Below are 15931 nucleotides of genomic sequence, written 5' to 3'. Positions count from 1 at the left end.
GTGACCAATTAGTACGCATAGTTCCTTTGCATGGTCTTGTCTGGAGTACCTGGGACTTCCGGAAATGGTTTGCTATTTTGTATTCATTAGTATGAGGTTCATTAATTGTTTTTAGCTTTAGTGGTGGGGATGGTGTGTTTGCATGTCTGTGTCTGTGTGTGTGTGTGTGTCTGTGTGTGACAAAACAAAGGGGCAAAACTCATCTCTTTAGGAATAATTTTTTTTCTTGCTTCCCCAGTGATCTTTGATCCTCTCTTCGCTGCGCTAGTTCATTTTGCCAATTATTAGCAAGGAGATATCTAGGTGTTATGTTGCTGCCTGCCACCCCTGTGCCCTCAATGCTCAGAGGGTTAAAAGATATTATAATTTGAACAGAAGTCGTCTCTAGGCCTACAGCTGGCTAATAACAGAGCTGTATTGAGCGTGAGCAAACCCCACAGCTGTGACTTTTCGCCACAAGGCGCAGGCTAGACAGGGCCCTAATCAGATGGGCCAGCCGGGCAGTGGGGCCAGTGTCTTTATCGGCCAGATGGTGTGAATTTAGACACTTTTGTTATGCAATCGCAGGGAGGAGTTGGGGAGAAGAAAACAAAACAAAAGCCACCATGCTGTGAGCTTATTTGAGTTTGAAATTAGAGACAGATTTTTGAAAGTTGAGGGTTGAATTTTAAAAACCGAGTTTGGAAAGGGAAAGGACACATTAGCTTATCTTGGGCTGGAGTTTGGCTGACTGGCCATCCTCAGACTGAGACCAGGGCTTTTTTCTTTTTTCCTTCCCCAGCCATCTTTTCATCTTTTTTTTTTTTTCCTCTCATTTTCTCCTTTCCTGAAAAAAAAATTTTTTTTTCAGGTACAATTCAGAATTGTGATAAAAATTTCTCAGACCCAATCTCTCACCCCGCCCCCAAGCATGTCTTTGTTTTGCCTTTTCCCTCTTCAAAGATTCCATAGGGAGGAGAGGCCTTGTGAACAATTTGAGAGTGTTTCAAGCAGAAGGTACCCCAAATAAATTTTAGAATAAACCAAACCAAACCAAACTTAACCAGACAGGGACATGGAGAGACAGCTTTCAGTTTCCCACGATGAGAAAAAGAAATCCCGCAAGCCCTCAGGGAAGTTTTAAACGTTTGAAGTTCAGCCTTTATTTATTTATTTATTTATTTATTTATTTACTTATTTATTTTCAGTTAAAAACAAAACAAAACGTTGGGCAGTGGTGGCACACACCTTTAACCCCAGCACTTGGATAGGCAGAGGCAGGCAGATCTCTGTGAGTTTGAGGCTGGCCTTGCCTACAGAGTGAGTTTCAAAACAGCCAGAGCTACACAGAGAAACCCTATCTCAAAAAAACCCAAACCAAACCAAACAAAAAAATTTCTTCTCAGGAACTTGAGACTGAGGAACCTGTCAGTTGGTATACAACCCTAAAGACTTTTAAACAAAAGTACTTCAACCGGGGTTGGTTGTTCAGGCCTTGTCCAGAGAGGAAAGAAAAGGGGATAATGTCACCCAAGTAATTCAGGGACCCAGTTCCTGAGAGTCAGCTACCCACAGTGTCAGGGACTGAGTTTCTATGTCTTGGGTTTATTGCTTCTCTTGGTTAGGAATGCTAAGACTGACTATACTTAAGAGTCAAACCAAACACAACTAGACCACGTTAACGAGAGCTTCCTTTAAAACCAAAGCACAATAAAAAACTGGAAAAGGAATTTGTTTTAATTGAGAGACCCAGAGAAATCTTAAGGAACATTCAAATGGGGCAATGCAATCAGTTCCTATTATGTTTATATTTTTACTATTAAAGTTTAGTGCCCCAGTGAGTGTCCCCGTATCTCTTCTCTGCTGAGTGTCGATATTAGAGGTGATATTTCAATACCTTCCTATTGGAAATAAAGGCTCAGTTTCTCTGCATTTCCTTCCCTGCCTAACTCCTTCACATTACACATCCTGGTACAAGGCTCTCTCTCTCTCTCTCTCTCTCTCTCTCTCTCTCTCTCTCTCTCTCTCTCTACTTATAGGAAAAATCCCCATGGAAAGCAGCTGAATCTAGCTGAGCAATTTTACAAACTTACAGGTCTCCTCAGAGTTGTTCCTCCCCAAGTGAAACAGAGCGGCACATTCTAAGGGCATATGTGAGTGTAATGAAAGTGTACCAGTGCTGCGCATGTTGTTGTGACTAGATGGACAAACTGGTGTGTCAAAGGACACTCTAGCTTTAGAGGTCTTTAGGTGGCCAGTGTGGGGACGGTGTTTGAAAATATGGTGCTGGACAAAGTCATTTTGCTCCACCAGCTGAAGTGAACACATTGATAGAAAGATTATTCTAGATACGGGAAAGGTGGGAGCCGGAAACACGGTGGATGGGGAGTTTGCAAGGGGATACAAAGGCTTTGGAGGCTGGAGTACAGCTGGCGGGGATTTTTTTTTTTTTTTTTTTTTTTTTTTTTTATGGGTGTTAATATTGGGATGAATTGAAATTTTAAAAGTTAAGACCTAATATAATTTCGAAGGTCAAATATTATTTTGGAAAGTCCGAGTGGCTGAAAGACTGGCATTCAGGACAGTTGAGATAATTTTGTAGGATTTGCTAATTTGACATATGTCTTAGAGCTGCATCATGCTCATCTGATGAGTAGGTGTCATTGTCTCTCAAGGGTCTTTTACACTCTGAGAGTGGTGAGGTTGCCCACTGATTAATCTGCATATCTCTGGTGAGAGAGGGGTTTCAAATGTTTGTAAATATTCATTAAAAAAAAAAAAAAAAGATGGCTGGAGAGAGGGTTCAGCAGTTCAGAACACTCTCCACTCTTGCAGAGGACCCAGGTCCAGTTCCTAGCACCCATACAGCAGGTCGTAATCACCTGTAATTTCAGTTCTAGGGGACTCAACATCCTCTTCTGCCTCGCTAAGCACTAGGCACACATGTGGTACACATACAGTCAGGCAAACCACTCGTATGCATAAAGTTGAATAAATAAAATCTTAAAAAAATATAAAGGTGGCACACACCTTTAATCCAGCACTTGGGAGGCAGAGCCAGGCTGATTTTTGTGAGTTTGAGGTCAGCCTGGTCTACTGAACAAATTCTAGACAGCCAGGACTGTCCAGGAAAAACCCTGTCATGAAAAACAAAACGAAATAAATTCCTTTTCTACCTGTGTTTTGTTTCTTTATATGTCTATATGTGATATGCATGCCTGGTGCCCTAGGTGGCTGTGAAAAGACATTGGATCTTCTATAGCGGAAGTTACAGATGTTGTGAGCCACCACATGGTGCTGGGAATCAAATTTGGGTTGTCTAGAAGAGCACTCAGTGCTTTTAACTGCTGAGCCGTCTCCCCAGCCTTTTCATTTGTATATATTCAATCCTATGGAGGTTCAGAGGGTGAATGGCTGCAGAGGGTCACTGAGCAGATCCCTGCCTGTGCTGGAGCGGGTTTTGGGGTCCCCTGTTGCCACGTGGGTCTCCTTCCTGTTTCTCTTGGTACTATTATAATTTGCATGAACTCTCATTATTTCACCCTCATCAGCTTAAACCTAGAAGCTGCTCTAAAGATAATCAACCCCAACGCCTTCTGGAGAAGGAAGCAAACTTCAGAGGGATTCAGGACAACGGCTGAGTTCTTGTAGTTACTTAGTGATGGGTTAGATAAAAGACCTCTTATTCCTTGTCCAGCAGTTTCTCAGAGCAGTTTCTCAGTGCCCTAGGTCTGAGCGGCAGAGGGGAGCCCTGTCATGGCAGCACTCACATGCAGATGGTTATTACAAACATGTATTACAGAGCTCTGGGGCTGGAGAGATGGCTCAGCAGTTAAGAGCACTGGCTGCTTCTCCAGAGGTCCTGAGTTCAATTCCCAGCAACCACGCGGTGGCTCGTGTATTAGATAGCATCCTTGTAGGATACATCTTGTAGGATAATACATCTTGTAGGGATGGTCATGATTTTCTTATGAGCTACGCCATGGTTACAAGCTGAGTCAACCATGCTTGATAGTGAGCACTCAAGAGTCGGTGGTCTGATGAGCGGCCCACTGGGGATTTGTGTACCGGGTTGGCCTTCTCACGTTTGTCTGTTTACTTTGAACAGATACTTTTGGACAGGCATGTTGCTTCCTCAGGCCATTTGGAGCCTTTTCTCATTGTTGTAGTTGCTCTGGGGTCTCTTTCTCTCTCTCTCTCTCTCTCTCTCTCTCTCTCTCTCTCTCTCTCTCTCTCCCTCCCTCCCTCCCTCCCTCTGTTCCCCCTTTCCTCAATATTTCTCTCTGTCTGTCTACCAGGCTCCCTGTACCTTACAGAGGGGGGACACCTTGGGAGGCAGAGATTTTAGGACTGGAACTTGGATACATTCAAATCCTATTTCTGCTCTGGCAAAATTGTTAGCTACTGTCTCCAACTCTGTATTTTATTTCCTTCCTATTTAAAAATGTATAACATTCTTTTTTTATATGTTCATTTTTATAAAATGTATAAATTTTATAATGTATAAAACTTAAAAATGTATAAAATTCATAATATACATTTTATTTTAAAATGTATAAAATTTATACATTTAAAAATGTATACATTTTTGTCTTCTTTATTTTTGGAGAATGACAATGAACAGATAAATAAATGCTTAGAAAGGACACCCAGTTCTCCAGAGAAAGCTGGCAGCCAATAAGGTTTACAGTAACCCAGGTAGCTACTTTTGGCCTATTTTATACATGCTCACATCCTTTCTTTCTTTAAATATTTATTGGGATACAAAGACCTGAAGTACACTTTTGTAGAAATTGTCATACATCAACCTGGAAGTGACCTTGTAGACCTTAAAATCCAAACATCTGTGGTTAAGTTATAGATCTCGCTCTGCCAGCTTCTAGAGCAGAGAATCTGAGTGAATTTCATGGCTTCAGATTCAGTGTTTGGAAAATAGATAGAACATGGTTGCAAAGCTTGCTGTGGTGAAGCTCATAGTCTGGAGGCCACCTTGGCCATTTTTGGGTGTTTTTAAGTTGCATGCTCATCGAGCGTTTTCAGTTTGACACAATTTCTCTCATCATTTTGATTCCTTCCCACTCTACAGTCGATGCTGTGAGAAGAAGAGCTGTGGGAACCGGAATGAGACCCCATCAGACCCCGTCATCATCGACAGGTAGGGGGAACGCCATTTCTGTTCTTCAGTTTCTTTCCTTCACGAGTCTCCACTCTGAGGACTGATCGTGGGGGACTCTGCTGTATGCTTGGCTTTGTATTTTCTACAAGGCATGAAGTTCCTGCAGCCAGGATTTCCTCACGTTGGCGACGTCTCTGGAAGGAAATCAGGACCTTCTTTTTATTTTTCTCTATTCACTCTCTTATTTAATCTTTGGTGTTTTGCGATGTGGCTTTGTTTTACAGCCCAGGTTGTGCTTAAATGTATGCTCTTCCTGCCTCAGCCTCCTAGGTGCTGGGGTACAGATTTGTGCTGGGACCTTCCTTCTAGAAGGTGTACCTTTAAATCACTGGCAGATTTGTTTGTATGTCAACTAACTTTGGTCTCATAATGTATGTGAATGACAGAGGATGGTGAGGCCTTTGTCCAGCCCCTGCCCCTCTCTGACAGGGTATGGTCAATCCCTTCTCTGGAGAAATCAGTACACCCCAACCTCAATGACATTTTACAAACGGTGTTTTGTGGCTTCTGTTGGACTTGAAGTCTGTCATCTCAGGTAACCATGACAAATTCAATCTTGTACTGAGGAAGAGTCCTTCCTGCCACACAAGACCATAGTCTGGATTCTACGTTGGGTTCGGAGTGAGACAGATTCTCTGGGACAAGATGCTAATTCACTGAAATGCGATTTAGGCGTCCTCAGCTGTCTGTTTTTGTGATTGGAAACAGAACTTACAAACCGACGAAGAAATACCAAATTAACTTCCAGCAATCATGTAATTTTTAAAGAAACCCCATATTCCCATCCCTAATTTTTTCTCTTTCGTTAAAAAACGGGAAGAATTCCCTGTTGCTTCTTTCTGTGGGTTTTTGGGTTTCTAGCCAGGTCCTGAAATGGTTCGGAGAGACCTCCGTCTCCAAAGTTGTTATTCTAATATTCCAGCATATTCTCAGTGGGGAGGATGGAACCTCTGGCACTCTTCCCAGGAAAGTCAGCTTGCTTTCTGCATGGAAAGTATAGCATAGCCATAGGGACTTAGGAGGCTGGACTTGTGAGCCTGTCCTAACTCTTGACCTTGGCCAAAGCACTCAGCATCACTGTTCATCCATAGTAAAGTGATGGCTGCCCGGGGATGCTGCCTGCCGCTGTAGGCTGCAGGAGATGATGGAGATGTCTGGAAGAGAGTACCGAACAAGTGGAAAGTGTTTGTGGGATGTGTATGGTAATTTAATGTGTATTGTAATTTAAAGGGTCTGTTTGGAGTTTCTCTGGTATTTTTAAAAGAAATACATATACCATTGGGGGAAACTCTCTAGGGCCATTCATCTTTCTCATTTTATAGATTAAAAATACAAAACAAAGAAACGGAGCCCCAGAGTGGTGACGTGGTGTGCAGTTGGCGTGGCAGAATTGGCACCAGAATACAGTACATTTTACTGTCAGGCTCATGCTCTTCTCCATTCAACAGTTGCATTTTCCCAGCATGCTCTCTGTTCTAACCGATGCATAGGGCCTGCTGGCCACACAGAATATCATCTCTGCCCTTCCTACACTGCCTTTGGGATCCTCTGGGTACTGGAAGCATATGCAAGTGCCTAGATACAAGTCTTGCCCTTTGGAGTGTGTACAAAGCTCACTGATCTTCATCTGTTCTTTGTGGTGTGTGTTGTGTATGTGTGTGTGTGTGTGTGTGTGTGTGTGTATGTATGTATGTATGTATGAATACATGTGTGTGTGTGTTCATGTCTGTGAGTGTGCTGCCACAGTGCTTGTGTGAAGGTCGGAGAACAACCTCAGATATTGGTCTTTGATTTCCACCTTGTTCAAGATAGGGTCTCTTCTCATTCACTGCCCTTTCCATAGGCTAGCTGGCCCACCAGTGTCTGGGAAGTGTCCTGTTTCAGCCTCCCATCTCCCTGTAGGGGGCACCAGTATCACAGACACGCTATTGAGTCTGGCTTTTATGTGAGTTGTAGGGATTCAAACGAGTTCTCAGACGTATGCTGTAAACACTCTCCCCACTTTGTCCAGCTCTCGTCCAGTTTTTCCCACTAACTCTAGTCCCTCTTTCAGGAAGGTTACCCAGTTTCATGACTGTCATATCTCTTCTTGGGATAAATACCCCATAAGCCAGTTTTAGAAATGCTTGCAGACCTGTAAATGCTAACTGACCCTTGGATCTTCAAGCACACATCCCAGTGACTCTGTGCTTTCCAGTAGCCTTTTACTTTCAATGCTGCTAGTAAAATGCATCCCTGGATAAAGCTAAATGTACTTTCAGAAAATACATGGTAAAAGCACCAAAGAACGGGGGGGGGGGAGGAGGAGGGGGCAGTTTGCAGGGGGCTGTTTGCATCTTTAATCCCAGCACTCAGGAGGCAGAGACAGGAAAATTTCTTTCAGTTTGAGACAGCCTGGGCTACAGAGAATTTCAGGACAGCCAAGGCTACACAGAGAAACTTTGACCCGTAAAACCAAACCAAACCAAACCAAACCAAACCAAACTAAAGAAGGCAGTCTTAAAAAATTTATATGTACTTGTCTGTGTGGGGATTTGTACACATGAGTGCAGTTCCCCTCAAGGCCAGGAGAGGGTGTTGGGGTGGCTAGAGATGGATGCCAGGGACTGTCCTCTGGGAGAGGTATAACTTCTTAACCACTTGCTATCTCTGGAGCTCCCAGAAGGTGATATTCTTCTGTGGAGACAAAAGAGTTTCATATTAGGTGTCTTCATGGGGTGTGTTAGAATGCTTCACATTTTTCTAAGACGGTAGAAATTGTGTCCTTAACAAATTTAATGTGATGGTTGCATTTGTTTTAACCGTCTTATACACATCCAAACAGCCTGGTGAAGTCTCCAAGTCACCTGAAATACATGTTACTTCCAAATATTGCATATGTACACATGGAAACGCACAAATAGAACAGTGCTATAAATTTGTTTAACGCCAGGTCTTAGGAGAACTGATTTTATTATGAACATATGTATTTGTGCATCTTCCATATTGTAGAGTCCTTTTCTGAAGACATGGCTTTCTCACCAGAGCCTTATCTCGATGCTCCCAAATGTCTCTTGGGTATAACCTCCATTTAAAAGGTCTTGCCTTAATTTTAAGAAGTGAGAAGGCAGTTTGAGGTCAGCCTGGTCTACAGAGTGAGTTCCAGGACAGCCAGGACTATACAGAGAAACCCTGTCTCAAAAAACAAAACAAAACAAAACAAAACAAAACAAAACAAAACAAAACAAAACAACAACAACAAAAGAAAAGAAAAGAAAAGAAAAGAAAAGAAAAGAAAAGAAAAGAAGTGAGAAGGCATTCAGTCTGGCTCCTGTTTGTTGGGTGGGAAGGTGGAGCTTGTATCACCCAGTGGTTTGTTTGGCCTGTACTTATTTATGGTCCTTGGGTTCGACGGCTGCCAGTGCGAAGGTGTTTCGTTCCCTTACCGAGCACCAAATGGGTGCAAAGCAGTTCATTTCAGCTTTCCTCTGAGTAAATGTTGAGGTCTCTCCTTTGCCCTGGTTTCTATACTACTGGCTAATTGTCTCACCCTTCGCACTCAGCCTCGCCAGATGCAGTTAATTTACACGTCTCTCTCTGAGCCTCCTCACAGGCACATCCCCACTCCATCCACTCCAGCTCAAGGGAAGACGACTTACTCCCCTGGATTTGTGAATGTTCATGGAAGGGGGAGGCACAAACATGATTCTCCAACTTTTCATCCCCTTTCAAGGATCTCTTTTATATGTATGTACGTATGTATATATGCATGCATGTATGTATGCATGCGCGTATGTATGTATGTATGTATGTATTGTCTTGGTGACTGTGACACTGTAGTGACAGGATACAGTGCAGGGATGCTTTTCCTCTATGAGATAATGGAACGGGAGGCAGAAAAGTTGTTTTAGATGTGTCCTCCACATCAGCAATGGCCAATTAGAGTCTTTGGTCAGGGTGAGGTAAAGAGCATTCCTACATGACACAAGGGATTCTGGGCTGCAGCCAAACAACTGTGTTGCCCAAGAAGCCCTGTGATCACATCTTAGCAGTGACTCAGCTTCCAACAGGCTACTCCAAATTAAAAGAGCAGTGTTCAACATCGAGTAGCCCCTTAATTGACAGCTAGCTTTTACAGTAGGGAATACTTACCAGGAACTTAGTTTTCTGTTTACTAAGACTCAGCCCCAAACTTCAGAGTTGTATCCTGCTAAATGGCTCTCTACCTTGAATGCTCTGGAGACATACACCTACTTTGTGTGTGTGTTTGTGTGTGTGTTTGTGTGTGTGTGTGTGTGATTTTTTTAAATGTGTGTGACTATTTTGTCTATATGTATGTCTGGGGACTATGTGGGTGCAGTGTCTCAGAAGGCAGTGCTGGCCCCACCCTGGAACTGGAGTTACAGATATTTGTCAGACACTATGTGGGTGCTTGGAATGGAACCTGTGTCCTCTGGAAGAGCAGTTAGTTTGTTTAACCACTCAGCTATCTCTCCAGCCCCTTTCAGGTCAGGGTTTCTCAGGGCTGTCCTGGAACTCACTCTGTAGACCAGGCTGGCCTTGAACTCACTACCAGTCTCTACCCCCTGAGTGCTGGAGTTAAAGGTGTGTACTGCCACCACCTGGATCTATTTTCTTATTCTTAGTTGTTTCTTCAGCATGCTTTTGTGAAGTAACCACTCTTTCCTCTAAAAAGCTAGGTCAATACCCAGGCCAGAAGAACTTACAAGCATTTGCAAAATGAAAATCACACAGAAAAGTCACATGAACAGAGGGCCTCAGGCTCACCCATTTTTTAGTACAAAAATGCAAAGTTCTTCTCTGGGAAAATACAAACCATGACTGATGTATTACTTATTTTATGTTATTGACCTGATAGAGCTCTGTTTTGATAAGGGGTTGGAGGAAGTCCAACAGGTGGAGAAGTGGTCATTGGTTGTGGCAGCAGCTTGCAGAAGCGTCTTAGTAAATGGCTTGGATCAGGAAACAGGGTCTTCAGCCGAAGGTGGGCAGAGCTGTATCTCTTAAGCCTGTAGCCCTCTAGGTCCCATGACACAGACTCAAAACAGCGCCTCCGTCTGGTAACTAAGCGCTTCATGTTTCATGTTCAAACAGTAACAATGACACAATTCCCTCTGTGGTCTTTGGCTTCTTTTAGCTATGAAGACCTGTCTGGTAAATAGAAATAGCTTCCATTTTGTAGTTCGGAGGGAAGCTCTAACTCAGCCCTGTGCCACAGGCTGGATGCTCGTTAAATTCTCTCTTCTGTCTGAAAGTTTCTTTTGCTTGCTCATTGATGCGCTGGGGTTGGATATAACCTCATAGTTTGTTCACAAGAAGATTTTAGGGACAGTCTCGTAATTAGATTTGTGTGACCTTTACCCTTTAATATTTCAACATTATGTTGAAATCTGTAAAGTAGTTCACACCCAGGAATCACACATCTCTCTCTCTCTCCTCTCTCTTGCACACACACACACACACACACACACACACACACACACACACACACACACGTGTACGCACATGCCTGCATATCCCTCAAAACCCAAACAAAACCAAATAAAAAAAACAAACCCCATAATGTTTTGAGCAGGTTTATGGCTTTGCATTGGGCTGTCTTCAGAGCTTTCATGGGGCACATGTGCCAGGTGGACACATTTGTAATTCCTTCCTTCAAAAGCCCCATGAAAAGTTGAACAGATATCAGAGGCCAAGACTTCTCTTTGAATCTTTACAATATTGATTGATGATTGATTGATCCTGTGCTTACACACATGCTTCAATGCATGTGTGGTGGTCAGAGGACAACATGAAGGAGTTGGCTCCCTCCTTCCATGAAGTAGGTCCTGGGGATGGAACTCAGTTCATCAAGTTTGGCAGGAAGTACCATTCCCCTTGTGAACCACCTTGTATGGATCTCTGTAGGAGGACCCTCCCCATATGTAACCATGGAGGGTATGAAAAGAATATGCCCAACTCATTTGTCACACAGTAACAGAGCAGTCTTACCTGAGGATGCTATTCTCACATGTGTCTGAGTCTCCTACCCCACCCCTGCTCAGGAGAATCTTTTCAAGTATTGATGTGTTTTTCTATATTTTTCCTTTTCAAGAAGCCAAAAGAGCAACAGAATGGCTATGACTCAGAAAGTTTCCTCAAATAATATCTGGAGTTCAATTGCCCACAGAGACTTTTTTGAGATGTTTTCTTTTCTTTGGAGCCTTTTTTTTTTTTTTTTTTTTGTATGTTTGTTTAAATGGTAGTAAAATACATGTAACGCGACATTTACCATGTTGACCACAATGAAGCTTGCAGTTTAGTGAGGCATGTTGTCATGCTAGCTGTCACTGCTCTTCAACCATGGAGTAATGTCTAGTCTTTTGAAACCGGAACTCTGTGTCCATTAAACAACTCTATTTCTTCCTATCAAAGCCTCCCGGTACTTACCTGTCTACCTCCTGAATCACATTTAATGGACCTGTGAATCCTTTGTTCTTTTGTGACTGACTTGTTTCACTTAGCGCAGTATTTTCAAGGCATCTCCACATTGCTCTCTCTCTCTGTGTGTGTGTGTGTGTGTGTGTGTGTGTGTGTGTATGCAATTGTGTGTATCATATGAGTATACATGCATATGGAGACTTTTGAGATAAGGCTTCTCATTGGTCTGGAACTCACTGCTCAGCTGGACTGCTAGATCAGCAAGTCTTAGTGATCCTCCTGTCTCTGCCTCTTTAGTGCTGGGTTTATGGGCACATGCTGCCTGCTGTGTGTGGCTTTTCATGTGGATTTTGGGAATCTGCACACAGGTCTGCACAGTAAGTACTTTATTGACTGAGTCATTTCCATGGTCCCCATTTAAATGAAGTTTTCCTCATTTCTGTTGTCATCTTGGTAGACATTCTTACCAGAGGCTGTTAGCTGTATGGCAGTATTCTCATCCACTCTTGCCCTGGTTTCTAGAACAACCACTTCCTGTCTCTGACTGCCCTGTAGAGTACTAGTCTACCTTCCTCCTGAGAATCATAGCTTAGACTCCCTTTCCAAGGCTATTGCTGTCTTTCTCTTCTCTTGAGTGTGTCACTCACAGTCTGGAGCTTCCTAAGGGATAGAAGCATGCAGAGAGTCACTATGGGATTGAAACCCTAAGTGTGTGTTTGAGATAATATCTATCCTGGGTGGACAGGGAGCTCTTTCCTTTATCAAATGAATACATTTAATCCTATTATTCCATATTTCCGGTTTGTGGTATAGTGTCTGCTTGCCCTTTTATTACGGACCCTGCACTCAGGTCATCCTTGGACTTGAGCTCTACATGAGATATCTGCAAAGCCTCTGAGGCCAGTGTTCAGGCTGTGACCACTCCCTCCTTTTCCCTGGAAAAGGGCAAGTCAAATAGCTTAGAGTCATTTTTTTCCAACAACTAATGTTTAGCTAATATTTAATTGGCACTGTGTGCTGGTCATTATGCTAACCAACTTGTGGTAGTTAAATAGCTCCAGTGGTTGCTTTAAAAAAAAATCTCAATTATGCATGTGGGGGTGTAGATCAGTCTCAAGGAGTTGGGGGGTCACTTGGTTAAGGTCATGAGTTTCAGCAGTAAAATCAGATTTGACTCTATCAGGTAGTTATGGATTTAAAGCAGTTTGGTACTGTCTAGGGGGAAATGTCCAGAATTCAGAGCCTTTGAAAGCAGGGAGACTTGGGGAGCATGACAAGTAAGGCCCCCTGATGGGAGCAGTGGAGCAGGAAGCAGGGATGCTGGCAGGGATTGCTGGCCTCTGCAATGTGTTAGCTGAGATTGCATACGTCACATTCACCTGAGAGATAGACTTGGGGCTGTGTCAGTCTTCACTGTTGCCACCCAGATCAGGAACTGGGCCCCTACTCACCTACTAATCATCTGTGAAACGTTACAGAGATCATGAGCCACCTCTCAGCCTCAGTTTCCCTCTTTGTAAAAAGAGCTGAATTAGATTAGTTGTCTGATTCCTCTGGTTGTAATAAGCTCAGAAGTAAGTTCCAGATGTGACAGTCTGTGCTTATCAGTGTTGCTTAAAGCTACTGACCTTTGCACCCATCTCCAGAGTCGGGGCACCTAGACAATACTGTTCAGAGGCCACAAAAGCCCGATTTGGGGGTTACTTCTCTCTCTGTTTCTCTCTGTGTGTCTCTGTCTCTGTCTGTGTCTGTCTCTCCCCCCCCCCCCCGTGTGTGTGTGTGTGTGTGTGTGTGTGTGTGTGTTTGTGTGAAAATTCTATCCCCCAGGGAAAGTTTAGATTTTTTAAAATATAAAAGCATCAATTATATATTTGATGTGAATTCTTCATTTCCTGTTGTTTCCCAAGGAAACATCTGCTATTGTCTCAACCCCTTTGGAGAGCTACAGGTAGGAAAGGGGGAACTCAGAAAAGGTGGCCTTGCTGCTTCTGATGTAGAAAAACTGTCACCCTGGGTTGAGGAGGAACTTCCCTTGGTAGTGATTAAACCAAGGAAGAGAGAATGAAACAAACCTTTCTTGTAGGAGGCAGTTCCTGGGCTCTCACTTGGTTGGTGGTGTGCTTGCCTAGCGTGTGTAAAGCCCTGCGTTCACCCCTCAGCATGGCTTGGGATAGAGTGTGGTGCACACACTTACCATCTCAGCACTTGGAGGGTGGAGGCAGAAGGATTAGAAATTCAAGGCTATTTTTTTTTTTTTTTTTTTTTTTGGCTACATAATCAGGTCAAGGCAAGCCTGAGATACATAAAGCTCAAAAACAAAAACAAAACAAAAAAAAATCTGCACCCCCAGATAAAATCTCTTCCTACTATTCAGAAGGTGGTTATGGGTCCATGATCAACTAAATATATTCAAACAGACTGCACAGTGCTTTGGGATCAGCAGATGAGATGGCAGGTCATTTGTCATTCCTTGCTCTGTGTCCTCCTGCTCTAGTGTGCCAGTATGAAGCATTTGTGCTCTTCTCCTTTTCATATTCTGTTTCCTCCTAGACTGTCTACCCTAGGTCTGTTGTAGATGCTATTTTTCCGAATACAAATTCTGTCCCATTGTCAGGACCTGATTCAGATTCTGCGTGCTCAGAGAAGTCAGTTTCAGTAACCAAGGTCTTTTCACTTGTCACATTCTGGTTGGGTATACAGACATCATTTATTATCCTTTAGTCTATTTGTGTTCCCCTTTTTCTCCTGCTATGGTCTTATTTTTTGGGTATCAGATGCCATATGTCATTTAAGACTCAACTGCAGGATTGTCAAGGAATTTGTGTTAATGAAACTACCTCCTCAAATACATGAAGGTACCCACATAGTACATGATGCATTGTGTGTGTGTGTTAGAGATGGGGGGGGGTAGGGGTTGCATCTAGGGTGCCCACACATGCTAGGAACGTTCGTTGTTCCCACAGTCCTAATTTTTTTTTTTTAAAGCAAGAGGCTGTGGAGACAGTTCCACAGTGATTAAAAGTTCTTCTTGCTCTTGGAGAGGATCCAGGTTTGGTCTCAGCATGCGCGTTGTGGCACATAACCATTGGTAACTCTAGTCTCAGGGGGTCCGATGCCCTCTTCTGACCTCTGTAGATATCAAATATGCATTTAGTATATATGCATACACATAGGGAAACATGCATATGCACAAAACAGAATAAACGCAATCTTTAAAAAAAACCACAGTAACTGTCCTGTTTCTCCTGACATATCTTTTCAGTGGCTTAGATGTCAGGGACATTCAGTTGATGTTAATTGACAGGGTGATTTTTCACTGCTAAACCTTGAGTTTAGTTGACTGAGGAATTGGCCAGTTCATAGAGAAACTTTCCTATAACTGATCAGTTGACAATGACCTAGCAATCTTAGCTCCAGTGGTTGATAGATAAGAAAAAGAATACCAAGAACAGATGTCTAAGGTTATAAAGCAGAATGAATCTTTGTTTGTTCAGGAAGTACTTATGAAGGGGATATTATGTCATGAACTTTGCTTTGTGCCCCAAGGAGTTAAGACTGACCAGAAACAAAGCTCTTCCTTCAAGACTTTATTGTTTAGACAGAAAGACAAAGGGCCCTCAGACATGCCATGATGCAGAAAGAGCCACATGAGAGACAGAGATGGAAACCTCCAGGGCATGTGAAGGGTAGAGGTGACTGCTGATTTGGCAGAGGTAGGTGTGGTGAAGGTTGGACTGGCAGACAACCAGTGGGGCTGAAGGACCTTCTGGGAGGACTGAGTGTGAGAAAAAGAATTATGGGAAGGAACGTATTTCCTGAATCTTCTCATGGATTTAGAAGTGCATGGGAATGTGAATGGAAGTTTGGAAGATTATTTAAGAGCAGATTTTTGGGGGACTTTGTATGTCCCCATGAAAGCACTGGAACATTATTTTATTGGCAACAGAAGACATAAAGGATACTAAATAGTACAGTTGTAAGTTCAAACTAGTATTTTTAAAGAGAGAACAGGGAGAGTGGATGAGTAGATTGAAAAATGGCAGATGAAAGGGAACTTCCCATTAGAAAGTCAGCTCTTTCTAGTCACCCTGTGTCAGTCACCTCAGGGGAAGTTCATCTTCTTGCCTTTCTACACCCCACTTCCCACCCCTCCCTTCTCCAAAGCTTTGCTGATATTGCTACTTGTCCCCATGAATACACTCCCCCGCTTGGTTCACCCAGAAGCTTCAATCCCTTGCAAAGTGCTGCTGCTATACCATCTGGCAATCTGTGAATTCTTTAGTAGCCTCGATATTGGTGAGAAAGCAGAGGCTCTAAGCCTAGCATTCAAGCCATTTGTAAGTAATTCTTAAATGA

The 15931-nt window shown here is 43.1% G+C and overlaps 1 protein-coding gene across 1 annotated transcript in view; it reads left to right on the top strand.

Annotated features, from left to right (window-relative positions):
- The window catches only part of Ebf2 (EBF transcription factor 2), a 198827-nt gene that overhangs the window by 6751 nt on the left and 176145 nt on the right, over positions 1-15931 (top strand). Inside the window, exon 6 of the mRNA XM_034497801.3 lies at positions 5066-5134. Within this exon, the coding sequence (XP_034353692.1) occupies positions 5066-5134 (69 nt within the window). The remainder of the gene's footprint in view (positions 1-5065; positions 5135-15931) is intronic.

Source organism: Arvicanthis niloticus, chromosome 3 (genome assembly GCF_011762505.2).
Source record: "Arvicanthis niloticus isolate mArvNil1 chromosome 3, mArvNil1.pat.X, whole genome shotgun sequence".
NCBI classification, from domain to species: Eukaryota; Metazoa; Chordata; class Mammalia; order Rodentia; family Muridae; genus Arvicanthis; species Arvicanthis niloticus.
Note: the sequence above shows the minus strand (reverse complement) of the source record. Positions and strands in the feature narration are given on the sequence as shown.